This window comes from Larus michahellis, chromosome 9, assembly GCF_964199755.1.
Source record: "Larus michahellis chromosome 9, bLarMic1.1, whole genome shotgun sequence".
Lineage (NCBI taxonomy): Eukaryota > Metazoa > Chordata > Aves > Charadriiformes > Laridae > Larus > Larus michahellis.
The window spans coordinates 19960916-19987693 of NC_133904.1; the positions used below are offsets into that span (position 1 = coordinate 19960916).

Consider the following 26778-nt stretch of genomic DNA (forward strand, 5'->3'; position numbering starts at 1 on the left):
AACAACATGATGAAAGCTATTTATTGGAACCAAAAAATGTGATGTCCTCCCACACTGAACCTGCACTACAAAAAAACATGATTACATCAAAAAATGCAGAATGTCAATGAATGTGGTAAACAGAGTATGGACTTTTCTTACTCCTGTTTCACATACAGGCACTAACAGCGCACTGCAGGAAAACAACTGGCAATTCAGCTGTTTGACTAAACTGAGACAGAAAGTAAGTGCTCTACATACAATTCCACAAACATAAATGTAAACAGAAGTGTTTGGCCTCCATACAAAGCAATATTTCTGAAAGTGCTGGGGTTTGGAAATCTGTCCTGCATATTTCCAAAAGCAACTCATTTACATTCTGTTTGACAGGATTAATAAAGTGTTTTGGAGGTTAACTCACTTTGGTCACAATCCCAAAGAAAAGTTTATGTTGAGTAGTTTCAACTATCCTCCTCATCATCACTAATAAGGTCTCTTTTTTCTACACACGTGTCTCGTTCACGCAGGAAATCCTCACGAATGGCTTCTAGTTCAGTTAGTTCAAGACGCACTTTCTCCAGGTGATAGGTCCTCCGGTTCCTGATCTGACGTAATGGAAAAGGATTCAGGTCCCCGAAAGCAATACCAGTCAGTTTCCTGTAAGATTACACAACATTAGAAGACAAGCATTCACATCTGGTGGTTTTTTAAATCAGTTTTGAACTTCATCCATATCAATATTTAGTATAGGGCTGCTATCTCTGGTCTCCTTCACATACCTGGCAGGTCTCAGATGTCATCAGTATTGCAAGAAAGGCCTATAAAGCACTCAGTTCCAAAGTTATTTCAAGTAATAAAGTGTTACCAAATGCTCAACAGTTCACAAAGCCACCTGCAAACTCTAAATAACACTATAGCAATTACAGCCTTGACAACACGGAACAGAAGATGCAAGCTTGGCTAATCAGAGCTTCATTGGCTAGACTGAATGCTTGGTACATCCAGTTCTCTGATTATAGATTGGAGAACTTCCTTCACGTAACTCACTGAAGCTGGTTATCCAAGATAATGAAGTGGTGTAAGAGACCACATAAAGCCTAGGATAATACAAATACAAACAAGGATAATACAAAACATGTATCATCCAAACTTTATAATACAGTGAGAAAGCTCAGGGATTCTGCTGGCTGAAGCACAGAGATCTCTGAGCCGGTGTCAACTCAAGCTTGTCAGATCACACAGCAGAGCACCACAAAAGTATCCATCACCATCATACTATCATTCAGTCACAGCAAAACTAGTAACTGATCTGCCTAATCAGTCCAAAGACAGAGTTAACTACACTGTTACTGTTGATCTATACCTTAAAAACATCTAATTATTTACTAAGTGAAAAAGGGGAACTGAAATTTAACTTATTCTAGTTTAATTATCAGATAAAACCAAATATTAAGAAAATTTATTTGGACAGTTTATTTAAGGCTAAGGTCTCCCTAGGTCTGTATTTTTGAGTGAACAAGAACAATCTTCTACTACTTATAAGCAGAATGTATTCCAACAGCTTCTTTACCTGTGTACAACATGCTATGGAACACAACTTCCAACTGTAGAAGAAAACAACTAACTATGACATCCTCTAACCTGGAGTATAATTACACATATGTCTGTAGAGACTTTTCTCCACTAGAGAGCTTACACTTCGAAAATCTGTGGACAATAATTTTCTAACCCATTCAGGATGTGCATGTATTCTATAAAAATAATCTTTCTGCGTTTTTCCTCTACAACAAGATGATTTTTTTCGTCCATATCAGGAAAGACATCATTCTACATCCTTTTGTATTTTTTAAATTTTGATGCTGTAAAACTAGTACAAAAACCATAAAATAAGACACCAGGTGGTTTGAGTGATACCCTATCAGTTCTCACATGCGAAATTTATATCCCCTAGGTGGCACTACACCACTACTTTGACTGTGACTTAAAATCCTAAAAAACCCAGATATTTACAGACCACAACAGGATATATTTGTATTGTAAATATCTTTGACACACTGAATTCTGTCCTCACCCAAACTGACCTCACCGTCTCCCAAAGACAGCCGACTAGCTCATTTTATTAATATCAAAATGAGATCTCTTCCAGCAATATTAGAATTCTCTAAAATAGGTTATTTCAGCACCAGAAAGTTTAGGCAGGAGAACCAAGACATCATTTCTGTTACATAATTGGAAGAGGAAGGGAAAGACAAATCTGCAGCTCTGATTAAATATCAAAAAGATTTCATTTTTAAGTTGGTTTTTTTTTTTTTTTTCTTCCTCCCACTCCCCTTCACTTTTGCAATCTTTAGTTTCTGGCAATACTGCTGTGGTGCTACCTGTACTACACATTACACATTTGGTGATAAGCTATAAAATAGCCTATTTATCAATTATAAAATATCCATTCGTTTTATTCATTGTTTTCTGTTCAAAATATGTGCATCCTCTTCCCAAAATCAAGTACATACTTCTCATCAGCTCCAGATTTGGAATCTGAGTCAGCATTTATTTTGGTCACAAACAGCTGAGTACAACTGTCCAGCATTTTTCAAATCAAAGCAGGGAATGCTAAAATACAAAGCACCACGCAACTCCCCCTCAAGAGGTTTTGGAGAGATTTCAGCAGAGGAAGCAACATTTGTTATCAAGACTTTTACCATTTAAATCTGTTGCAGAACATTCTCTCTGTATCAGTCCCAGCAATCCTTTTTAAGCACAGAGTAATATTATTCAGTTTTAACTTCTCTCCAGTCAAAACTGAAACACAGGAAGTAAAAATAACGAATAGCTCTTGCAGTAGGAGCCGAAGTACAAGCCTAAATTCATGTAGAATTTATTATGGTAAAACCAAACACCTCCAATTGCATTATATGATTTTGTACTAAATTCAAAATCAGCGAGTTATAATATCTGCGCAAAACATTTTCAGATGTTCAACCAATCCCAATACGGCTTTTCTTTAAGATTAATCTGCTGCTCTACAGTCTTGGAACTAGGAACCTAAAAACATTAGACCCTGATTTACAAACTGTAATTCCTATGTAAGGACTGAAAACAGATGAGTATCTAATTTGTATTTATTCTCTGCTTCAAAGTATGTGTTAATATCAGCTGGAGTTACGTGGCATTAGCCTATGCATTAATGATGCATAAGAGATCTAAACCTAGTGGGTCATAGCTCACGCTTTTAATATTTGTGCCAGGATATGTTTGTATTTATCATTAAACATTTTACAACATAAGTTGTATCCGCAATGCGGGGTGAGACTTCACCTATGATCAAAATTTTTAAGTGTCACTACCACGATACAACTGCTAAACAAACACAACCAACCTGGCAAAGTAATCTCACACATACCTAAAATTTTAAAATTATGCATTTATCACTTGTGCTTTTGTCTCTGCTAGATAAAACTACTCATCAGAAATCTCAGTAGTTAGTTTCATCTCTAGTTGCTTTGCATCTAAATTAAGATCTAGATAAAACCACAACAGCTTTCTTTCATGCTCCGCTAAAAGCCTTGCAATTACACACAAGTTTGAGATACCCACCTGGCATCAAGTATAGTGCGTGTGAAATATCGAAGGTACTTGAAAATGGACATCGAATCTTGCAGTTTTAAGATTTCCTCTTCTTTGTATTTAAAAAGTGCCAGGGCAAATCGGAATATTACCTGATAAAAATACATACAGTGTTTGGTTCTTTATAAGAACAGAATACACTGATTCTCATTATCTATTATAAACTCAAAGTGTTACTCTTCCTACAGGCTGCATTTCAGCTCCCTCACCACACCTCCCTCTATCTCCCTTCCCTGCCTTGTCCCCCATTTCCAAAAGCTGCCAAAACCAGTATGAAACACACGAAACTCCCACCCCTTAATTTATGAGGTAGGAGCCCAGATAGTCATTGTTTTGTCAGTTGCACTTTAAATGTTTGCAGGAATAAAACAAACAGTTACTGCAGAGACAAGCATTAGCGCTCGGTTACAGCTCATTTTTACACCTTTCCAATACTTCTTACTTCTGCCTCCTTCACTTAAGCTTTCTTCTTTATAAAAGTAGCTTTCATTTGGACATGATTACTTAGAACTGATTGACAGTTGCATTTAAGAGTGAACAGTACTGTCTATAGCTTTATTTTTCAAAGGTAAAAAAAAATAAATGGTGGCTGGTGAAAGTAAAATACTTAGCGTTTATAACTCTTCCATATTAACTCAAGCTTTTAACTTGCAGAACACAGACAAAATGGAAAATGTTTTGACTGGTAATTTATACACATTCCCTCCCCTTTTTCCTACCAGCGATTTTAATTGACAGGGTTCTTGTGAAACAACCTTCCTTCACCCTGCACTCAATAACACCACGGTATTTTGTTACTAGGTTACAATTAAAAAAAAACTCAGCTCATTCAGTTCACCTTTGGTCCCTCATATAGGAAGGAGTCCCAGATTTTAAAAAGGATGTCGCTAACCACACTGTCCACAAATACCACGAGAAACCAGTTGAAAGTTATAAGAGTGTAGTCAACTTTGTATTGCTCAAAATGAGCATGCAGTCGTGGAAGCTTCTCACTCATTAAATCCTTGAATACTCGCTGATCAACCTAGAGAGATGACAAATAGGACATTATTGCTCCAATGCTTTCCAACATACGTATGGTACAAAGCAGGGCTATTGCCAATCTGTAAGTGCGAGTTTTTCAAGAGTTAACCAGGAAATCCAGGACTGCCTAGTTAACACTAAGATAGATCCACCCAAAACATCCGTGGCCACCCCAATGCACACCACCCTTGCTGACACCACCTTTTGCTTCTCAGTCCACCTCCAGTCTCAGAGGGCTCCTCACATGCAGATGTTGTGTTCCTACTACAGGTCATTCACGCTGCACTGGTGCAGCAGGGAACAAGCTGGGGAAAGACCTGGAGAGGAGGCAGCATGTACCAGAGCATCACTTGGAAGCAGGAGTGCTACAGCGTATACTGCCTGCAGTAGTGCAAAACACATTCTCACCCCCACTCTCCCAGAGAGCCCATAAACCACACACCGCCCAACCCATAATTTTGAAGAAATAAATGATAAATCAGTTTGATCCATGTTGTAAAGCTAATAACCAGAAGAGGGGTTAAGGACTGGAGCTCCAAGCAGGTCACTGGACAGTTGTTTCAGTCTTATACTCAAGAGTCCTTGTCCAATCAAGGGCCCCGGTGCCTGGAACTCACCTCTGTCTATCCACCACATCCCACGAAAAGGCCTATCAGACAGTTTTAGAGGAAAATTTTTGACTGGCTGTAATTTACAGGACCAGGATTTATTTTGGCAGAGCACATACCTGAGATCCTAACAGCGTCTTAGTATAATAGTCACGAGGCATGAAAACTTCCACTATTGTTACTAGACACCAAAAGGCATCTTCCTGTTCCAAGTACAGAAGTGCAATTGCTACCAATCTGAAAATTTGGAGAAAAATATTATTATAGTATCACAAAATATATTAATAACAATTTACAATAAAGCCTTTGTTACTGTCCAGCAGAGATAAATGTATTAACAGGAGAGCACTGAACAGCAAAGCTGTTAATGAAGTTTAAGATGGGGCAATGAGATGCCTTCTCAGCCACGCCAAGTATTTTCATGCAGTTAAATAAGAAAACAGTGATTTGCTAGAAGCCATTTTTCCAGGAACTAAGGCAAAATAATTAGAAGCTTCCAAGTCTTAATTTACTACTCTGATTCCCAGACTTTTGTCTTTCTTTATTGAAGAGGAGAAAGAACAGATGGTTCTTACATTTCATGCAGAACTGTTCTAAATTTAGAAAAATCCTTTTCTAGGAAGTTTACTTTATATCCATTAAGATAAATGGAAGTTAACACTTTTGTCTTTATCTACTATTGCCTTTTAAGGAAAAGAAAAAGCCCTAAAATTTTTGAAAGACTAAACTTGTTCTAAGAATTTCTTAAAGTAGAGAAGGAAAAAAAAAGAAAAAGATTAAATGGCAGCATTCCTGCTTTTCCTGTCCCCAATGAGTATTATGAAGAAAAAAAAAAAAAAATCAGAGAACAACTTAATGTTGCTGATAGTTGTTTGAATATGAATGGTTATCTCCAATATTATATCTCCAATATCTCAAATATATTTCTCCACGTAAACTTGCTTTATTTCTGTACACAAAAGGAGCTGTAACAACACGAGCTGCTTCTGATGTTAATGGCTTAATGAGATGACCACAATTTAAAAGCTTAGGAGGACTAAAGCAAGGAATAAATATTTTATTTGCTTTTAACTTCGGCAAGTATACCCAAATGCAGAATTCTTCACAGTAAAAATAAAAAATAAAATGTCCCAGGAGAAAAAAAGGTTGCACAGAAAGCTGACATTTAGCAAAAGCATTTCTAACACCTTCTGGTCACTGGAGACATGTTGCTGCAACAGCTCTGTTCTTCAGACATGTCTTGTGACATGCCAGTGACAATACTAATACTAAAAATGTATGATTTATCTACAGAACGTAACCACTACTAATGAATACTCCCAAAAAGAATACTTATTACCACATTAATCATTAACTCTACTACTGCTACCACCACCACCTCACTGCCCCTACTATATTATTCACTGCCTCTATTCTGTTGCTTCTTCAGTGCAGTTTCAAATGACGAAACTGCTCTTGTTCAAAAGTCTTCTACCCCATTCTAGTACATAAATTAGTGCACAAATGGACATCTATAGTTATTATATCATGGGGTGTTCGACTAACATACCTAATTCCAATAACACCTTCTTGTACTACAGATGTACAGATGTACCAAAACTATTTTGACAAAGACCAATTGCAATGACTTAAAATTTTTCTTAGCCTTGTAACTTGAGAATCATCCTTAAATAGATTACTGCAATTCTGACTGAAGACATCCTGAGGGAAATGCTGAAATTTGTGGCCTTAGCAGTACAAAAAGCTTTCAAGCTCTTATTTCTGCTTGTTTAAAAAAAAAAAAACCCTACCAAATTCTTGCACACAAAAGCAAGAAGATCCCCTACAATTGACACAAATAAAGACAATGTAAAGCTACATTTAAGTAGGCCACTTATGTGAGTTAATTCCACTTCTTTTGCCAAGCTGATTTTACAAGTCTCATGATCCAAGTCTTCTGAGTTTTTTTTATTATTTTAAGAAGTGATAGTAATTTGTTTATTAAAACATTATAAATAACGAACGTACAAGCCACAAGGCAAATTGCTGTCCAAAAGCATGTTGCTATACGTGTGATTTGAAAGGCTCATTAAGTGTTTTGCTCCATAGTTATAACTCAAGATTTGCAAAATCTTACCTGTTGAGCCCTTGGCAATATCCTATGTCAGGATTTCTCCACGAAAATGCCAGCAGCACATTTCGCAGCTTCTGGATCCCTTCAGATGTTGGAGAGGAATAATGTTTGTTGTTTGGCAAAGTTCTCAAAAGATCCAACTCAATTTGTTTGGATGCAGGATTTTGTTTTTCCAGAGCATTCTGAAGCAAGGTTTGGAAGTACCCAGGAACAGTGCTGTCCTTGAATTTTTTAACATGGAGATTGACACACCATTTCCACATCTTGGAACGATGTTCATGTGGAATTCCCGATCGAATAAGATTCTTTAGTTCTACACAGCGCATCATCTCTCTATTCATTGTGCTTGCAAGATAGTTTTCCCATTTTACGCCTGTGGAGATCTCTCGATTTTCACTGAGAGAAAGCGATCTCAGGTCCAAAGCTCGTGATTTTGCTACTAGTTTCTCCTCATCATCATCCTCTGGGACTGTCTGAAAGCCATATATATCATATTCACTGAAATGGAGAGGAAACCAGAAAAAAGGCTTTTAAAAATGTTTTCAGTAGCCCTGAAACTCTCAAGTTCCCACCCTAAAGTTACTTCAAATATCCCACAAGCTACTCCCCATAGCTTCCAAGTTTTAACAATTATTATTTAAACATTTTCCTAAATTATATCCTTTATTTAATAATTAGTTTTACAATCCCATATACAAAAGATTTTGTTCCCATATTCCAATATATATTACTACACAGATTAAGCAATGTATTTAAGAACATGGTCAAGTTCAAATGCACCTCTCTCTCCTGCGGCTCACCTTCAGCAGCTAGATGGCAACATTCGAGTTTAAGGATCTCAAATAAAACAATAAGTGTATTTACATAGCCAAAAGGATTTCATGATGATATTGTTATTCATGAAGGGAAATACATTAAAATCCCCACATCCACCAAAGATGTCCTTACTGTCTGCTTTCTGGTGTTAGAATCGGGCCCGCTGACCAAGATCCACACACATTTATTTTAATAGGACTAAATTACCTCACCAGGTGCGGTTTGAAAAATGCTTGTTCTGGTTGTTCACTAGTTTCTGCTTTCAAGGCATCTTCCAGTAACTGTGTGATGACCTCACGAGCAGGACTCTGCTCCTCAGAACAAACAGGAGTTTTCATTTCTTGAAGCAAGATCAAGTATTTACTTTCTATCTGACAGAGTTTGGCTTCCAAGCTAATATACTACAGAAAACAATATATAATATCATAAGTCTCCAGAAAATGATTGTACTACACTTCTTTTAAAAATCTGGTTCAATATTATTCTATTAGTTTATGTTGCTTAGAAACCTGTAAGTCAAGAACAGTCAGCTTTACTTTCCCATTTTTATAGCACCAGAAAACATAAAGCAACACTTATGTTATATGCATTTTATTGCATTACTGTAAAATTCTGTATATAAAATACTTGGGGAAAAAAAGTTCAGATACTTGTGGCTTTTTACAGAAAGTCTTTTCAGGAAGAATAGCAGACCAGAGACTTTCTACCACATGTATTTTCACATGCGGGAAATCTGAGCAAGCTTTAATTATCATTACATTGTATGAAGGACAACTCAACCATTTTGTGCTTTTTAAGTAGCAGATTTAGTCTGTGCACGTTTGAACAAAAAGAACTTAAATGGAATTTTAAAGACATGAGTTGGGTAATAACATGTAGGAATTGTAAACATGCACCTCTGTGCCAAAAATACAACATTTAGGCTTGGCCCCTGTGTGCATCGTTTCCAAAAACACAAAAGCAAACCCTACCAAACCACAGCTACCTGTATCTTGCCTTAGCTACAGATATGAGGAAAGGCTGAAAGAGCTGGGACTCTTTAGCCTGGAGAAGAGAAGGTTGAGGGGGGAACCTGATTAATGTTTACAAGTATCTAAAGGGTGGGTTTAAGGAGGACAGATCCAGGCTCTTTTCAATGGTTCCCAGCGGCAGGACAAGGGGCAATGGGCACAAGCTAGAACATAGGAAGTTCCGTTCAAATACACGGAAAAACTTCTTTACAGTGAGGGTGACAGAGCACTGGAACAGGCTGCCCAGGGAGGTTGTGGAGTCCCCTTCTCTGGAGATTTTCAAGACTTGCCTGGATGCAGCCCTGAGGGATGTGCTTTAGAGGCAATCCTGCTCTAGCAGGGGAGTTGAACTAGATGATCTCTAGAGGTCCCTTCCAACTCTGAAGATTCCGTGATTCCGTGATATGTGCATGTTTTCCTAGCCCCAAGCAATGGAAATCTTCCTTATTTACCCACAACTTAGAATCATAGAATAGCTTGGGTTGGAAGGGACCTTTAAAGGTCATCTAGTGCACACACACCCCCACCATGAGCAGGGACATCTTCAACTTGATCAGGCTGCTCAGAGCCCCATCCAACCTGACCTGGAATGTTTCCAGGGATGGGGCATCCACGACCTCTCTGGGCAACCTGGGCCAGTGTCTCACCACTCTCAAAAAAATTCTTCCTTGTATCTAGTCTAAATCTACCCTCTTTTTAGTTTAAAACCATTACGCCTTGTCCTATCACACTTCTCTATGCTCAAATTCATCTATACAGAAACGCATTGCCACAGTTATATTCACCACAGTTCCTTTGTGTAGTCGTCCTTTGTGCTCAGAAGGTGAAAGCTCTACTCAGTAATATACCAAACGTTTATGTATCTTGTCTTTTGTGTACTTCAAGAAAATCATTACACCCTTAATTTTGAGGAAACAATGTTTTCAAAAATATACATGCCTGTGTTCATAAGTTATGAAAAAGTTCCACTGGTTAACATGATTTTTAAAGTCAATTACTTCTTTCCAAAATCCTTTCAGAAAGATTAGTTTGTAAGAACTGGCTTTGGGGGGGATTTTTTAGGTTTTGTTTTTTTTCTTTTTTAAGATACCACATTTAATACATTTAAGTCATTCCATTTCCGTTCCACGGCTACATTCCCCGAGTAGATTTACAACTGAAATTCTGAAAACTACTTTGGACACTGCAAAAATGAGAACATGCTGTGTTATTCTGACCTTTGCCTGCCATTCTCTCTCTCTTGCTTCTGCATTTCTTCGTAGAGCAGAAAGTTCCAAAATCTCCTTATTTAAAAATTTATTCTGGGTCTTATAACCCTGAAGATTGTCCTGTTGATAAAAAAAAGCAAACTGGATTTTTAATAAATATATCTTACAACAGCAAACACCTACCAGAGAAAGTATACTTATCATTAAAAATATCAGTATCAAATCAAATATTATTTTTAGTCGTCACGTCCGTCAAACACACACACCAGGTACGAGCGGGATGGTGTCACAGGGACATGCTGTGCCTCACTTGCATCCCTTCCAGTGCTGCACGCCCAGCAGAAAGCAGCTGGTGGCCGGGTGCTGTCATGAGGCAGGCCCAGCCCTGCCAGGCTGCACACCGGGGAGAGGGACAGAAACGCCGCAAGCTGAACACACCAGAGAGACCATAGCGCTGCGCATCAGCCAGAATTACTTGCCATGCAATGCAAGAAGTGGAGGCAAATGCACCTTGGGTTTTGGTTACCCTCACCAGTCCTCGTTTAAAGTACAAGTTTGATGTCTCCCTCCATACAAAAATATAAATCCTTAGTGATAAGCTTCCTTGCCTAATCCACTCGGCTCCAGGCTACAAATATCACCTCTGCAACCTGAGGTGTGGGATGAGGGCATGTTGGCACCCTCCCAACAATTACAATACTCCCACACTCCACAGCATCTACAAGCTTTGGTCTGCTTTCTGCCAAGACTTCTAGTTTCAGTTTTATTTTCTAACACTTCCCAGGCTCACATTTAGGAAAGAAAATTATGAACATTTATACATATTTTAAATTACTGACTTGTACTGCAAATCCCTTGGAATGTTAATCAGTTTGGAATACAACATTTACATGATCTGGAATACAATCAATTTGGAATACAACAAGAAAGCATGTTTAGAGCAAAGTGGGTAACTTCAGCAACTCCATTAAGAACTTGCAACACATTGACTGAGGTGGGTTAGAGGGAAAAAAAAAAAGCATTGATAAGATCTGGAGCAGCATTAGAAAGACAGGTTCTTGCACTCCTCCTCCTTTTTTCTCCTCCAACCACTCCCTTGCCATTCCACATGCTCTTTGTCACCTCACTTTAGATATTCAAAAAAATTAAAAAAAAAAAAGCAAGCTTTCTGGCTGTTTTCTTCCACGCTTATGTCTTCCTCTTACCCTTACTTTTTCCTGTTCCTTTGATTACTTCTCACATCACTCCACACCAATGATTAAATTACTGAAAGTATGGGACACTGTACTATGGATGTACAGACAAGCTCAAGGTATAAAGTCCTGTTTAGATTGCCATATACCAGTTCAAAGTGTAGATTCCAAGCAGAGAAAGCCTCAGTTGATGAGTATCTTGGAGAACTGCTGTAGTGATCTGCTCACAGAGTACAGCAGACTAGAAAGTAGTTTTTATAGGGAGCAGAGATTCCCCCATCCACCAAGACAGAGACATTACTCTTACTTTTAGTCTGTCCAGTTCCTGTAGTTCCTTATTCGTACAGGTGACCACGGAAGAATTTACTCCTCCACTTTGAGAGGATGTATTGCCCTCACATTCACTGAGTTGACGAGAGAGTTTCATGATCACTTCATCTTTAGCTTGAATAGTTTCCATCAACATACCCAGCTGCTCATTGAGTTCTCCAACTTTACATTTCAGATTCTTTACTTCCTGCTGGAGACTATCTTTTTCCAGATTTAACTTTTCAAGCTGGTTGTTGAGACCCAAAATCTGGTCATCTTTTTGGTGCAACAGCTCTAATTTGTCTTTGGGAACCCCCTCACAAAGACGGCTTGCAAAATATTTATCATATTGGGAAGATCGGACTGTTTGCTGCAGAAGTCGCACAAGTTCCTGAGAATTAAAAAAAAAATAAAAAATTACTGTAGTGAAGTTTTAAGTTTCAAAGTTTTATAACTTAGAAATCTAACATCAAGCAAAAGAAAGCTTTGGAATGGGTTTGCATCATCAGCTTATAAAAGACTTCACAGTGGTGTTTTAAGGAAAAAAGGAAACACTTTGACATTTCTAGCAGGCTAACACCTTACAATGACTGGCCTATATGGATGGCTAAGTATCTTTCCCTGAGCTTAGGATCCTGTCTAGAAAGGCTACAATGGTTTTGGGAAGAGTAGTTGACAGCTGCAGCCCAGCAGTTACTTGGAAGCTAAAAAAGGCTTGCTTGTACGAAGCCCTGCGGTAAACAGCTAAATAGGAAGAGAGCTTAAGCCAAAAAAACTGAGGTGAACATTACAGAATGGAAAAGGGAAAGATAACTAATTGCTCTCTTTCCTAATAGATGCAGAGAAAATAAAAGAAGGAAAAAAAAAATACATGCTGCTTTGCTGAAATGGAAGCTTTTGGAGGGCTGTTTAGAAAGTCTTCCCACAGAATCAGCCAAGTAATTACCTGACTCACCACAGGGCACAAACAGAGTTCTGTGGTCTTTGCAAAAAAAGCAGCATCGAAGGCGCTGAACTGGAACTTTTTTTGTTGTTTTGAAAACACATCTATCTAACAATTCTACCATTTTCATCTTCTATTCCCTCACACTAAAAAATGGACAAGTGTCTTTGCTCACAGGATTGCACAGATCCTGGACAATTACAGCATTTATCCACTTCCATGAAAGACAGATGGGTTTTGCTTGGGGAATCACGGGTACACGTGCATTAAGAGAAGCTTATGTTTAAGGCAGTTACACTGAAAGTAAGACCCTACTTGATTCCTTGCTGGAATGAGATCCTACTATGGCCTCCACGAAGCGAAGGCTGTTACATGCAAATAAGTCAAAGTGAAATTTTTAAGAAAAGAAATACTGTAAAAGGAGTTTGCCCTAGCTACTAACAGAAGCTCTCCGAAAGCTGAACTATAAAAAAAAACCAAACAAACAAAAAAACAACAGAAACCAACTAACCAAACAAGCCAAAACACAAAAGCAAAAAACACACAAACACACACAGGAACATATTCCAGATGAACAATAAACACTAGGAAAACAAGAACAGACTGCTCACTTACAAATCTCACTAATCCGGATTATTACCTTTGCTGTTTCCCATGTTTAGTTAATAGTTTAACACTGGGGAACTGTGGGAAGGTAAATTTAACCCTAGAAGCATTTGCAATACTTACCAATGAAACTGGGATTTTTAGGTTTGTTTTTTTTATATTTTTTTGAAATAGTTCTCTGACACTAACTAAGAGTACAAGGACAGAAATAGGAATTTGTTTTATGGAATTCCTGAGAACTTGAGTGTTCAAGAATATATCTGGAAATTTACAAAGACTTGCAAAACCATAAAGATACACCTAGAATAAGCCACTGATTTTGAGAAATTCTTTTAGACAAAACCAATGTACTTAATAAATCTGAGCTATAAGGGCATACAAGCAAGAACACTGTATAAGGGCAATACTACATACATAGATCTACGGTCAGGCCTACCATTTACAAAACTCTTTGTGATGATGCAGTTAATAAAAAAGAAAAAAAAAAAAAGGAGAGGGAGGGAAGGGGTGGCAGAAGAGAAAGAAATAGAGAGATAAGTCCCCATTCCCCCACCATCTCCTCCAGAATTAAAAGAAGGAAACACCAAACTAAATAAAAAATTACTTGAAAGGAGAAGTTCCTCAGGATTACATGTACTAATGGTGACAGAAGCTGTGATAATCTGCCAGGATCCTGGCAGAAACTGAGAGAGCTAGCCTCAGATAATAAGATAGATATACACACCAAGTTAATGAACACTGTGCAAATGGAAGTTTCGTTCAGGGATCTAATCTTCACCTCATGTAAAATTCTGTCCTCCTTGTTTCAAGACTTCTTGTAAACAAAGGTTCATTTAGCAGCATTATTTTATGGCAAACAGCCAGCTTTTAATGCAGATAGATCGCCATGAAGGGTAAACTCACAATCACCTGCCAGATCTGTTTGCTTTTGCGCACTTTGCCTGAAGGCTTCATTACCTTTTGGCTCAAAAGATCTTTCTTTAGCTTTTCCAACTCTTCTTGCTGGCTTTGATACTTCAGTTGCAGTTCAGAGACTAGTTTGTTGCCATTACCAGAATACCACTCGGTTGGAGAAGATTCACTGCTGTTCCGGTTTTTGCTTGATCCAATCATGTCTTTTAACGGGCGCCTTGTTTTGTGTGGAATGCGGCCAAAATCGAATGGAAAAGCTGAACTAGTCAGTCCTGCATAAAACAATTTCTTCTAGTTCAGTTCACTTAGTAAAAAGGCGTTTCAAAGCATTCAGATTTCCTTTTAAAAATATGGTCATTAAAATTAGACTCTACGCAGCATTTAAACAGCCCTATACAATAGCGTTAACAGGCTTTATTTTCCAAGTGGCTTGCTTTGGTGGGAAAAGTATATAGCTCAAAGTCTTCTCCCCTCCCAGATAAAAGATCTAGCTCATAAATTAATACTTGTGAAATAAGACATGAAGAGAACTTTATAATTCATTACAGAAAATAAAAGGTACCCTAACCATGGCAAAGCAAACTTTGCTTCAAATAATGAATAGCTCATAACTGATCATAGTAAAACCATCACTGATGTCACAGCACACTCTTCTTTTAAGAGGCATTTAGTGTAAGGTTTCACCTCCATTTATGTAACTGCAGGAGTATTCTAGAGAGAAGGATGTTTTCTAACAGATTAAATCACTTAAACGTCTGCAAAAGTGCTTTTAAGGAGTTGTAAAAGTGTCTTCACAAGGTTATTCTAGACACTGGTCAAATATGAGACCTGGTTACAATGCATAGATGAGCTGTCACTGCATAAAGTATCCCTACTTTTTTCCCCCCATTTCAGAAGCAAGCCCATATAACATCTATATACATACTTCAGAGTCTAAAGGCAACTCTGCTTCAATGGGTGACGCTCAACTGAGTCATCATAAGCCTCAACATTTCCCTTCATCCTGTAACTTTGCAGCTCAAGTGACAAAACTAGAGGGGGGACCTAAACCAGTGGATAAGAAGGGTTCATACTTATTCTATTTTATCTGAATGGGAGGCGGCTCCCAATTTATAAGGAAGTAATTTTTTTAAAATAATTTAGAGAGATATACTAAAGAAGGTAAGGCAGATGGTCCTCTTCCTTCCTCCCACTTCTACCTTTACTTCCTTCTCCCAGGTGTTTCCTCTTTTCTTCCAGAGCCATTGAGTCCTCCAAGTCTTTTGGGGTTGGATCCAGCAATTCCCACTCTTCGGTGGTATAAAATATGCTCTTGCGGTTTTCGTTATTTCCTTTTCTTAAAGAGGACATTGAATTTCTGTGAAAAAGACAGAAGGAAGAGTGACAAAGACTTCTCCATTTTGCATTCTTTTCAGAAAGGGGTTTTCAAGACAACCACTGCAGTTGAAACATTGAAAATTAAAAATAAGCTAAAACACAGACCAAACCAATACCAAATAAAAGCTCAAAGAAAACAAAGCATATCCTAGTAAATAGCACGTGCTATTAACAGTGCTATGTCTCAAGAACAGAAGAATTATTTCACTCTGAAAGCGAGTTTCATCCTCTGCTTGTCCTTGTTTTGGCAGTGAGGAGAAACCAAACAAAACAAAATAAAGATTTAGAAGCAGCATCTCTTTATTGATCAGTTATTGTAGCTTAGACTTTTAGGATAACTGCCAAGCATGAAACAGAAGAGCATGCAGTCAAAACACATGTATGTTATAGTTTCATATTCTGGATTAATGTCAAACTTGGGATCATCCAAGAGACCTGCTGTAGCTGAATCGGTGATGAGAGACTCCTTAGCAGTTTTCCTCTCCTAAGGTGGAATGTTGCCAATTATCTGCAAGAACATTCCAGAGGCAACCTCTAAATTCCAGCCAGATAATTCTATTGAAGAACAATACATTTCACCAGCAGAATGAGATGACCCTACCCAGCTTCCCCCACAAGCATCACGCAATCAGAAATGTTTAACACCACACTTACGCCCATGAGTATTAATGTAGCTCAGTATTGTAAAGTCTTTGTTTAACTAGAGAAGGAGATTGTACATCAATCCATATGAATCAGTTTAATATTTTAGGTATAAAGTTGGAAATGCATTTAGTATCTCAGTATTTTCTACACAGTCCGTGTAAGACGGAGGCCCACAAAGATGCTTTCACTCAGTCAGCCACATTCTCTCTTCTTACTCTTCAAACTTTAAGCAGAAAGTAACCCACATTACACCTTAAAGATCATTTGATGAGGGAACCCAGTCTTTCAGCTTCACAAGAGATTTAACATCTGATCAAAGTGAACTCTAGGCTAATCATCACATAGTGCAGAATTCCTACAGTCTGCTGAACTGATTAATAATCAAGTACAATTCAAAAATAATCTTCAAGGTTATTAATAAAACTATTTCAACAATCAATTTGCAAACTTGACAAAGACTGAATTATATTATACATTTAATCTTCTTCCAGAAAGAATCACTACTCCTGCTGGGGACAAGACGCCTCATTTCGTTGTTCAGATCTTCCATCCAAATTAAATAAATAGATCAAATTGGGTGATGATTGACATATTTCCTAGAGCGCTCAAAATTAGTAAGCATCACCTGGCATCTACAGCCATTCTCTGAATAGTGGCTGATCTCTTACCATGCAACTCCACAATCAACTGTTCTGCTCTTGATTAACTTCAGTATTTAAAGCCTGTCTGAACACCACCTTTTAAAGCCTGAAAATTCCCAAGGAACAAGAAGTTAAATGACTTCTGGAAAAGCTTCTTAAAAAACTGCTGTTAGGCCCATGAACAATCATGCTGAATTTTGTAAAGCTTTTGTGCAGGATTTTTAAGAGCACTGAAGCAGCATTGCTTCACTGCTTTCTATTAGACTAAAAGTAGGTAGTTGAATTTTAAAAAACAATATTTTTCCTAAGCACTGTATGGTAAATACAATCAGACACACAATGCAAGACCTGATCATATGATCTAATGATTCTGTATTTTAAAATGTTTTGGGTTTAAGTTTTATTTTATGATTATATAACTTGAGGTTACTATAATTCAGTATGTTTCCAGCTCTGTATTCCACAGAAGTAAGAGATACAAGAAAAAAAATTCAGGCCTAAATGTCTATATATGCCAATTAGTACTTGAAAATAGATTTTAAAAAGTGGAAAAGCATGCTTTGACTTTAGTTACTGTAAATATACATGTAGCTTAACTCCAAGACATATTCCTCACTTTTTCCCAACTATTATTTCACCACTGCTACCTCAGATGCAAATGTAGTTATTATAGCAATAGCTTCTCTGTCAAACGCGTCATACACGTGTTCAGGAGGAAGGATAAGTATTTGATTAAGACATCTATTAGGTTCTTCAAGATACACACTCCCAGCAATGTAGAGAAAACTCTCTGAAGTTTTAGAAACACCTTGATCCACCCTCTAATATAGGGGTTAAAACTAATCCCAATCCAAGAGCATATTGGATAGTGCACACATATTCTAAAGGTGATCAGATCCCACCCCTGCCCCAAATTGCACAGAATTGCAGAGAAGGGAGGAAAACAATCAGCCACGACAGTACTGCTGTTTGCACACGTTTAGTAGGATAGAGTTTCTAACATTTTAGCAGGGCGTTTTTTGCCACCAGCTTTTATAGTCACACTACTATGTCATTTTAATTTTCCAAGGTTGATAATTAGCTTTCACTGTTATGAAAATATTAACAATATTGTCCTGATTCCACAGAGGTCCGATACAACTAACTAGACCTTCTTGTGATACACACTCAAAGAATGCTGTTCAGCCCTGTAAAAGAAGATCACTCGTCTATCAAGAAGTGACAAATGAAACCGCACATGTTAAAATACAAGACTTACATGACCATTTCATGCTTTTTCACAGGGCTTCCATTCAAAGTGGTCTGAGCATAACGAAAGCTGTGTAATGAGAAAGGCTGTCATCTGAAGGACCCTCACACCATTACCGAATAGCTTTGTTTATAAATTGGGCATCGTTCATTGCAGGACTGAATGAACAAAAGATCACCTTTAATACTTACGCAAAATACATTCAAGTTAAGATTATAGATGCTCTACCCCTCTCTGGAGCAGCTGAGGATAGCCGTTAGAAGGAAAATCCACTTGTCCCTAACCAAACCTATGCCAAAGAAAATTCACCTTCCTTGTGAAAACTGCTCCAGACTCAAGCCTAGGAGCAAATTTATCTTACTAAATACAGGAACTTAAGCGCTCATGATCTGCTAGCACCAGTAATGGTAGTCCATAGCTTTTAAGACATGTCACTGGAAGGCCTATGCTAACGTAAATAAATCTGTCAGAGGTTCTAGCATATTACCACACAGCTAAATAGCTTGACAAGGTTGTCAGACTCTTATCCCAATGATAGAATACATGGACAGAGGTAGTGCACTACTGTCCACATCACACACACTTCAGATTTTAGCTGCTGGCTCAGTAAATCCTCTGCAAAATGATTTTTCGAAAGCACAGAAGAGGATGTTTGAGCATAACAAGCAATCCTGACAAAGACACCATTTCCCACTGGTATCAGCTCACAGCGGGGAATGTCTGCTTTAAAATCCAGAGCACACGGGGGCACTAGAGCGCTCTATATAAAAAAAAACAACCCCACAGAATTAAAAAAATAAACTGTTAGTAGATACAATAAATGTTATTTTCCCAGGAACATTTTCAGACAGATGAACCTCTGCAGCTTAATATTTCCAGAAAGAGTGGAATGAGGGAGGTCAGCATTCAACCTCAAAGAGCTTCACAGTGTGACATTTTCTTACGGAGACCTGCAAGGACTCCGAGCCATTAGGATCACAGCTATACAGAGAAAGGCCAACTCTTGAATACCATGCAACAATATCTGCCACTGCCACCAGAAACGTTTCCCTCCAACCAAAGGGGTTTCCCAGCCACTACTCCACTGTTGCCTCTCTGCTCAGTTACAGAGAAACATCAACACACACCAACCAGTCCACGTTGAGCCGCTTACCCTGACACTGAGCTTCTAGCTACACTTCCCCAAAGCATGTCACCCACAATTCAGAAAAAAAAACCAACCCGAAAATCAACAAAAAAAGTTTTAAAAAGCCAGAAACATACATTTCAAGTATACAGGAATTCAGCTAACAGAAATCATTCATGTTATTTTCCTTCTATTATGACCAGATTTAAGTTCTGGTCACAAGTTTTGGTTCACCAAAGTAAAGTGGCTACACAAGCCCGAGAAACCATACAACACTACCAGTTTAAACAGGACATGTAGTAAGAGGATTAACATATTTCTTGATCCAGCAATAAGAAATCTTTCCTAAAACTTAAATGATGACCTACACAGTAGTCTTAAAAAAGTAATCTTTAAAAAAAGAGAAAAAACAACGAAAAAATGAACACGCTACCAAAAATAACCCCAAGCCAACAACACTTTGTAACCTCTCAGATCTCTGTGCCTAACAGGAAAGCTTTAAAAGGAATCTGTTTAACTCAGCACTGCTGATAAAACCAAGCAACAACATTTTACTTGCAGCTCAAGAGGGATGTGGTCTAGTTAACCAGTGCTACAGCTCTGCTTTGTGAACTGCTCTGTAATAAATAGCATTGTAATATCCTTTGAGTAGATGCGTAAGATCCATCTATGTGGGCAAAGTGTAAAAACATTTAGAAAGAAACCTTAACAGGAGAGCTGAAAACCAGTAGGACTGCTTTCCTGAAGGCAATTAATGCTAAAAACTAAACTTACTGAGGGGATAAAATGTGGTTTTGCTGCTGTTCAGAAGGTGTCTGACATATTTCAAATGTGTGTCGTGCTTTTATTTTTTTTTAAAGAAGAAAATGAAGAATGATTTATATTGTTTTGATTTTCATCACAAGAAATATTTCATAAGCACTAAATACTATCACTACTACAATGCTAGCAATTAGCAGCTCCATTACACAATGAAGGATAAAAAGCAGTACTAGCTGAGAATACAACTCCTGGCTCCCTGCTTGGGTTCAGAGAGCAAAGCCATGTCTAGTAAGTGCTTTACAGGACTCGATCTTGATTCTTCCTTTCAGGTATCAGCAACGCTATGCAATGATGTTCAGTACGCCCTTCAAACAAGTAAGTATAATAAAGAAACAGTTTACTTGAAGAGATATAGACTCTGATCCACCCCATCACCCCCGGTTCTTCTAAAAAGCTCTGCCTACCACGTACACACGTCTTTCAGAAGAGAATAGTCTCTGCCAGCAACTATCAATCTCATGGTAACTCACTCTCCCACATCCCCAACTTACTTGATTTCGGTACTCCATTGTTTAAGTGAGAAATTGATGGCACTTGGTTGGACCGGTGCAGGTTGGGAAGCTGCTTGTTCCCCCACCAGGTCTGTAGGAGAAGTCTCCACAGCTAGAATATTTCTAGCTCTCTCTGCTGAAGCATTTTGACTTAGGATACTCAAATCTATTAAAAAAAAAAAGAGAGAGAAAAAGAAAAATAGGCAAAACTTCAGGTAAGTAAAATAATAGTGGCTATATAAAGTCATATACTACTAAGCCTGCTAGTACTGTAGTTAGGGTTTTAATTTAAATTGCAACATAACTTTATAAAATGCTCTGTTCAAATGAACTTTAAAAACAGCAAAGTTTTCCTGAGCGAGCTCTCACTGCAGCCATATACTTCTGATAACAGGACTTGTGTGATGCTCACAAAGCATTGTGCCACGAGTGATTGACAATCTCAATTAGTCAATATTGATTCATCTAGCTTAAACAGCTATAAAACCATAAAATGTAAGGTGAATTAGTTATATGAATCCACAGAACCACCTTGTAAAACAAGCTCAGGTCTATCAGAACTCTGAAGTCAGGAACAGTATCACAAAAATACTGAGATGGTTTCAGGGTGTGCTTCATCCTATAAGTTATTCATCGTAGAAGTGACACTGCTGCTGCAAGCCAGTGAGCTTTACAGACTTGAACCAGCTCCGTGCAAATCCAGCCTGGGCATTCCCAGAACCAAGAACATTAGCATGGGCACTGCAGACACATCACAGACCCGAAAGGATTTATTAGTTCTGGTTAAACTGAATGCAGCTATAGCTAATTCATCCAGCCAAACTCTCTTTGCACTTCGGCACATGTACGGATTGGGCGCAGGGCCACGCAGCTCAGTCCCTGCACTGCACACATGCCAGCAAACTCACGCGGGCTCTCAATGGCTCCAGAGGAACCAGCCAGGAACTAGTGCTAGCCCTGAGCCACAGCTAATCAAAGTCCAGAGGATCCAAGCTGATCCAACAGAGCTAGACAGGTCTCCACTGCCCAATACGTCCTGGAGAATCCATGGTATATATGTTACCTCAGTGCTTCCATTATCCTGGATAGCTTGCTTTCTCCCTCACCCCTCCTCCAGCAGGCAGAGGGAAAAGGAAACACATGGTGTGGAATATACTACGCAAAGCAAAAGCATTATAGAGAAACATAAAGTGGTTTATGGGCCTCTACAAACACTCTGAACAGGCGAGTTAAAAACAAGCTCAAATGTAATTTTCAGACGCTTTCAATATCACTCACAAAGTACTGAAGGGGATTAAAAAATTTGGAGAACACTCAGACTTGACTCAGCAGTTATATTAGAAAGCAACGCAGTGGACAGGCTTCTGACGTAAAAGATTCTCTGCAGGAAGGGAAAAACCCTGGGAAGTCACAAAACCCTGTTTTATCACTGCTGAGCCTTTCAGTCTTTGTTCTGACAATTACTTGGCACTAGCAGCAAGACCATCTTTAAGCAAGCTGTACCCTTCGATTACTCAGCAGATGGTTACTTTTATGTAGCCCATATTGAAGATTAGAAGTAGAAAGACAGAACATTTTGTGATAAAGAATATCGAATATAAGAGATCACCGAGACCACAAATCTCTCAAACCCTTGAAAAACGATATCTGAAATGGAAGTATACCGTGTCCCGTTTCAAATATAGGTACAAATTACACTGCCTTCACTTATTTTATGAACAGTGCTGACCAAAACTTCTTCAGTGCTTTACCAGCCAAACTAAATTTGACATTCTTTTGGACACCTTGTCTGTTTGAGATGAACAAAATTCAGCAAGATAAGCTAGATAAAACTAACTTTTGATCATATTCACTGTCTGATAATATAATAGGGTTCAACTAAAAAAAAAAAAAACAAAAAACCAAACAAATGAAAAAAAAAAAAAAAAAACACAAAACAACCAACCTAGCCCCCCCACCCCCCAAACAAAAAACATAACACTACACCAAAAATTTACAGGCACCCAAAACCAGGCGGGAATACTAACATTCTGCTTTCATACTTACAGCTTGTTTCATCCTCTACCTGTATTACTTGATAGGAGTATAAAAACTCTTTATAGCATGGCCCAGGTACATGAATTGCTCAAGAGCTGAATTTCTAATAAATCCATCTCCTCTAACACACACGCTAATGAGCCTGGCTGAATCTTCTCTGACTTCCTGAGGTTGCTCATCGTACATGATCCCCCGCTTACACCAGCCAGCTGATTGCTTACAGATACGGACTACACAGCAGGTACAGCACAAAAACGTAATGAGGCTGCTAATGCAATCACCATGAAAAAGAATCATCTTGTTTTTAAACTTACTTCAAAACACAACAATCTTATAAATAGATAACATACCATTTTTTATTAATGTAAATTAAGAGTTAAGGAATAGCATAACTAAGAACTGAAATTATAAAAACTACGTTAACATTCAGTCAACTCCAAGAAGAAAAAAATCCCATATCCTATGAAGAATCCCATATCCAAATCATTTATTTGACTTCCATGGTCTCCATGACAAATCCTACAGAATCATTTTTGTAACATTAGTTTTCCCATAGCCCACTTTGAAAAATATTTTCAGGTATTTTTCACTACCTTCAAAATTCTTAAAAACTTGTCAAGCCTGCTCCACAAAGCAGTACCTTAGCTTTACCTATATTCCAGTTAGTGCCGATTTCTAAACTGGGGGGGAGATGGACAACAGGACAAAACAGACCAGGCTACAGTGAGCAAATTTGTTTCTGGACTGATAGCATGTGTACTCAAGCACTAGCAAAACAAAACAATTTCTATGCTCCAGCATAAAGCATATCATCAAACGAACATTTGACTTTTTTTAAAAACAAACACACAAGACCCATATCTTAGTCATCAACATGGAATCAGAGCCTAAAGGAATCCCCCAATTCTATACGAAACCTTTGGAATTTGAGTTTAAACTTCTTTAAAAAGAAGAAACAATCATCAATCATTCAGGCTCTTTGCCCTTTCTGCAGAATAAATCCCTACTTAAACTCTCCAGTTGATGATAAAGTCATCATTGTGATTTGTCCTCAAAAATTACATATTCTAGATGCAGTTTCAAATTATACATAACGCAGTTTCACTGCAGGCTGTCCCTGAAAGCAATGGCTCTACATGGCCCATGCATTTCATCTTGACAATCCTTGCACTGGATTTAATAATAATAATTAAAAAAAATAAATAAAAAAACACACAAATTGGTTCAGCTTGCTGATCCAGAAAAGCACCAACAAGTTACAAGAAAGGTGATCAGTGATCTGAAGTGACTGAATGATGATGACTGCTAGATCTGATGCAAAACAAGAGTGAGGAAACAGCACATCCACAGACTGCAGTGACAGCAGGTTATTTCACATTGTACCTAAGCTTTGAGGGAAGGAGCATAAACAAGAAAGAACAGAGATTTGGGGCCAAGTTACATATTACAGTTGATCTGATACAACAGTCTGCTGCCAAAAGAAGGCAGTCCTGCCTACTCCCGTACTCTGCCTTCCCGTATCTAGCCTTTTGTCCCCTCCCTTCCATCAGCTCTGGAAGTCACCTGATTGCATAGTAAATATAGTCCACTCATTAATCTAGCAGGGGAAAAAAAAAAATCTTCCTTTTTGGCTAACTTTTGAACTCAACCAACTCCGCACAGGGTCAGACAAACACCACAGAGGGCAAAAAGGGAGACTACAGAGCAGAGAACAAGAGGCTGACGGTAGAAAGGCAAAGGTTACAAAAAGTAAAAGCCTCTTACCCTTTCTAACACCTGCAAGCTGTTAGATCTTTGCACACCAATAGATGCGTCCTTGCAGCATATGATTTGACAAGCTGCTATCCAGACTGTCTGCTGCCAGAAAGGTGGTCTCAAGCCATCCCACTCTGCATTCCCAACAATTCCCTTGGGCTAATCCTGGCACTCATCTGTCCCTACAGTAAACCACTTCAGGAAACTACACTGGCCAAAAACTAACCTGGAGAAAAAGACATTTCCTGCTAGTTGCACTCCCTGTGCTAGCATAAGGAAGCACGAGACGAGCACCAGTGCTGGATGAAGGCAGAGAGCCGGGCATTCCTTTAAACAGTGACTAGCTGTGGGATTGGTGTAGCTGGAACATCAAGCTGAGCCCCTACAAAAAACACATGCTCTCAAGCCAGCTGTGGTTGAGCAAGCAGCCGCAAGCAGACTGCTCTCAAATGAAACCAGTAAACTGGGTTAGAGGACAATACTGCAGCATGGGATCTGAACTGGGGGAGGGGAGAGACGGGCGGGGAAGAAGACAGTTCAACATTTCAGTTTTACAGGATGAGCAAATTGGAAATCAACAAAATACAAAATCTGTTGATGAAACACGTCTGACCTCGAGACTGTTTAAACCCACAAGAGCTTTACTAACATGTCTAATTTGGCATAGAACACGATTTTATTCTGTCTTATTTATGAATAACAGAAATCAGCAAGGAATCCATTTATGTAATGATTCAGGAATAAAACAATTCAGAAGTGCCTGAGCAATGTAGCCAAAAATGCAGAATAACTTTGCACAATACACTGATACATTTTTATAACTCTGACACTAATCTAGAATTACATTTTGCTTGGCTAAAGGTATTACAGCGACTGAATCTCACTTATGTAGCATCAGTGCAAACTGTCTTGTAGTTTTAAAAGGCAGAAAATTTTTTATCACAGTCAGATAGTTCCACGACACCATACTTTTTCAGGAACAAAGTATGGTTATTCAGAATGCAAAATATACCTGTTCCCATTAAAAAATGGAGTTTACCTCTTGGGATACTTAACACGCTAAGCTTTTAAGATATTACAACCACTAAAAGACAACTTATCTAACTTAAACTGTACTTTGACACTTAATGAAACCTAGTCATAGGACTACTCCATTTTACTTCCAGTTCTAAAAATCTGTTTTTGAAGAAATCAACAAGTTTCATAAGAGATATGAAGCCACACATAAAATTATGCGTTAAATAATTAATTTTTAATTTTAATAAATTATTATTAAAATTATTTATGTTAAATAATTTTAGGGTCATCAACATATTAGAAGTTTACATAGAGTTACTTGATAACAAGTTGTGTCAAAAAATTTCCTAACTGTTCTCTACGCCAGTCTATGCCTTGTACTGATTAACTGAGCCTGAATAGTAACATGTTCTCTTTTCACTCAAATTTTCAACGTACCAGGGTTGTCTTTGGCAACAAGACCTTTGGAAAAGTCACTCGGTGTAGGGGAAGTTCGGCTATCCCTTTTTGCTGCATCAAGGTTGTTACAATATTCCCACCTCTTCTGCTGAAGCTCCTGAAGCCAGTACGTCATATCCTGACGAGTTGCAGCCTACGACACAAAAAACCAGAGTGCTGGTGAGATCACTGCATGACTTTGGTATCTCAATACAGTAGTTCCAAGTGCAATAATAAACCTAACACAGATAATGAGCAGACCAGCAAGGTATCATCACCTAAACCCAACATGATTTAAAAGAAACAATGACTAATGTACTAGGTGCACCTTGTGCACGCATACGCATCCCTGACTTTCATGACAAATCCATCTTCTGCTAGAAGTAGTCACATGCCATTTTTTTCTTCACTTTTACACTCAAACATTAGAAAACACAGCAGCAGCATTTTATATTTTACACACAAAGCATTATTTATAGAACTACAAATCTGTATTATGAAAAAAAAAGTCCCATACACACTCAGGAAGATTCCCATTTTCTTTTTTTAACTTGCTTTATTACCAGGAGAAACCAACAAATTAATAATGCATTGTAATGCCTCCTACTTTAATGACTAAATCTACATGCTGTATTACTTGACGATCCCATGAGCTAACTAACTTCTACCAAAAGGTCATACTTAAATCAGAAAAAAACCCACAACGTGAATATTTAATCTACAAACCTACAGTCATTAACGTGAATAGGTAATAAGTGAGCAAGAATTCAAATGCATCTTCAAGCTTCAGTAAAATCAGAGCTGTAAGAGTCATTTCAAAGCATGTCAAATGACAA

General features: G+C 38.2%; 1 protein-coding gene across 2 annotated transcripts in view; it reads right to left on the reverse strand.

Moving 5' to 3' along the window:
- Positions 1-300: 300 nt before the first annotated feature.
- TBC1D2B (TBC1 domain family member 2B) overlaps positions 301-26778 on the reverse strand; it is a 33101-nt gene continuing 6623 nt past the window's right edge. For both annotated transcript variants that reach the window (XM_074600384.1, XM_074600385.1), the window contains exons 2-13: positions 25943-26096; positions 20696-20861; positions 15544-15701; positions 14390-14616; positions 11882-12274; positions 10391-10501; positions 8371-8564; positions 7351-7845; positions 5354-5471; positions 4442-4627; positions 3574-3695; positions 301-636 (exon numbers count right to left, since the gene is read on the reverse strand). In XM_074600384.1, coding sequence (XP_074456485.1) covers positions 441-636; positions 3574-3695; positions 4442-4627; positions 5354-5471; positions 7351-7845; positions 8371-8564; positions 10391-10501; positions 11882-12274; positions 14390-14616; positions 15544-15701; positions 20696-20861; positions 25943-26096 — 2520 coding nt within the window. In that variant the 3' untranslated portion in view covers positions 301-440. The remainder of the gene's footprint in view (positions 637-3573; positions 3696-4441; positions 4628-5353; positions 5472-7350; positions 7846-8370; positions 8565-10390; positions 10502-11881; positions 12275-14389; positions 14617-15543; positions 15702-20695; positions 20862-25942; positions 26097-26778) is intronic.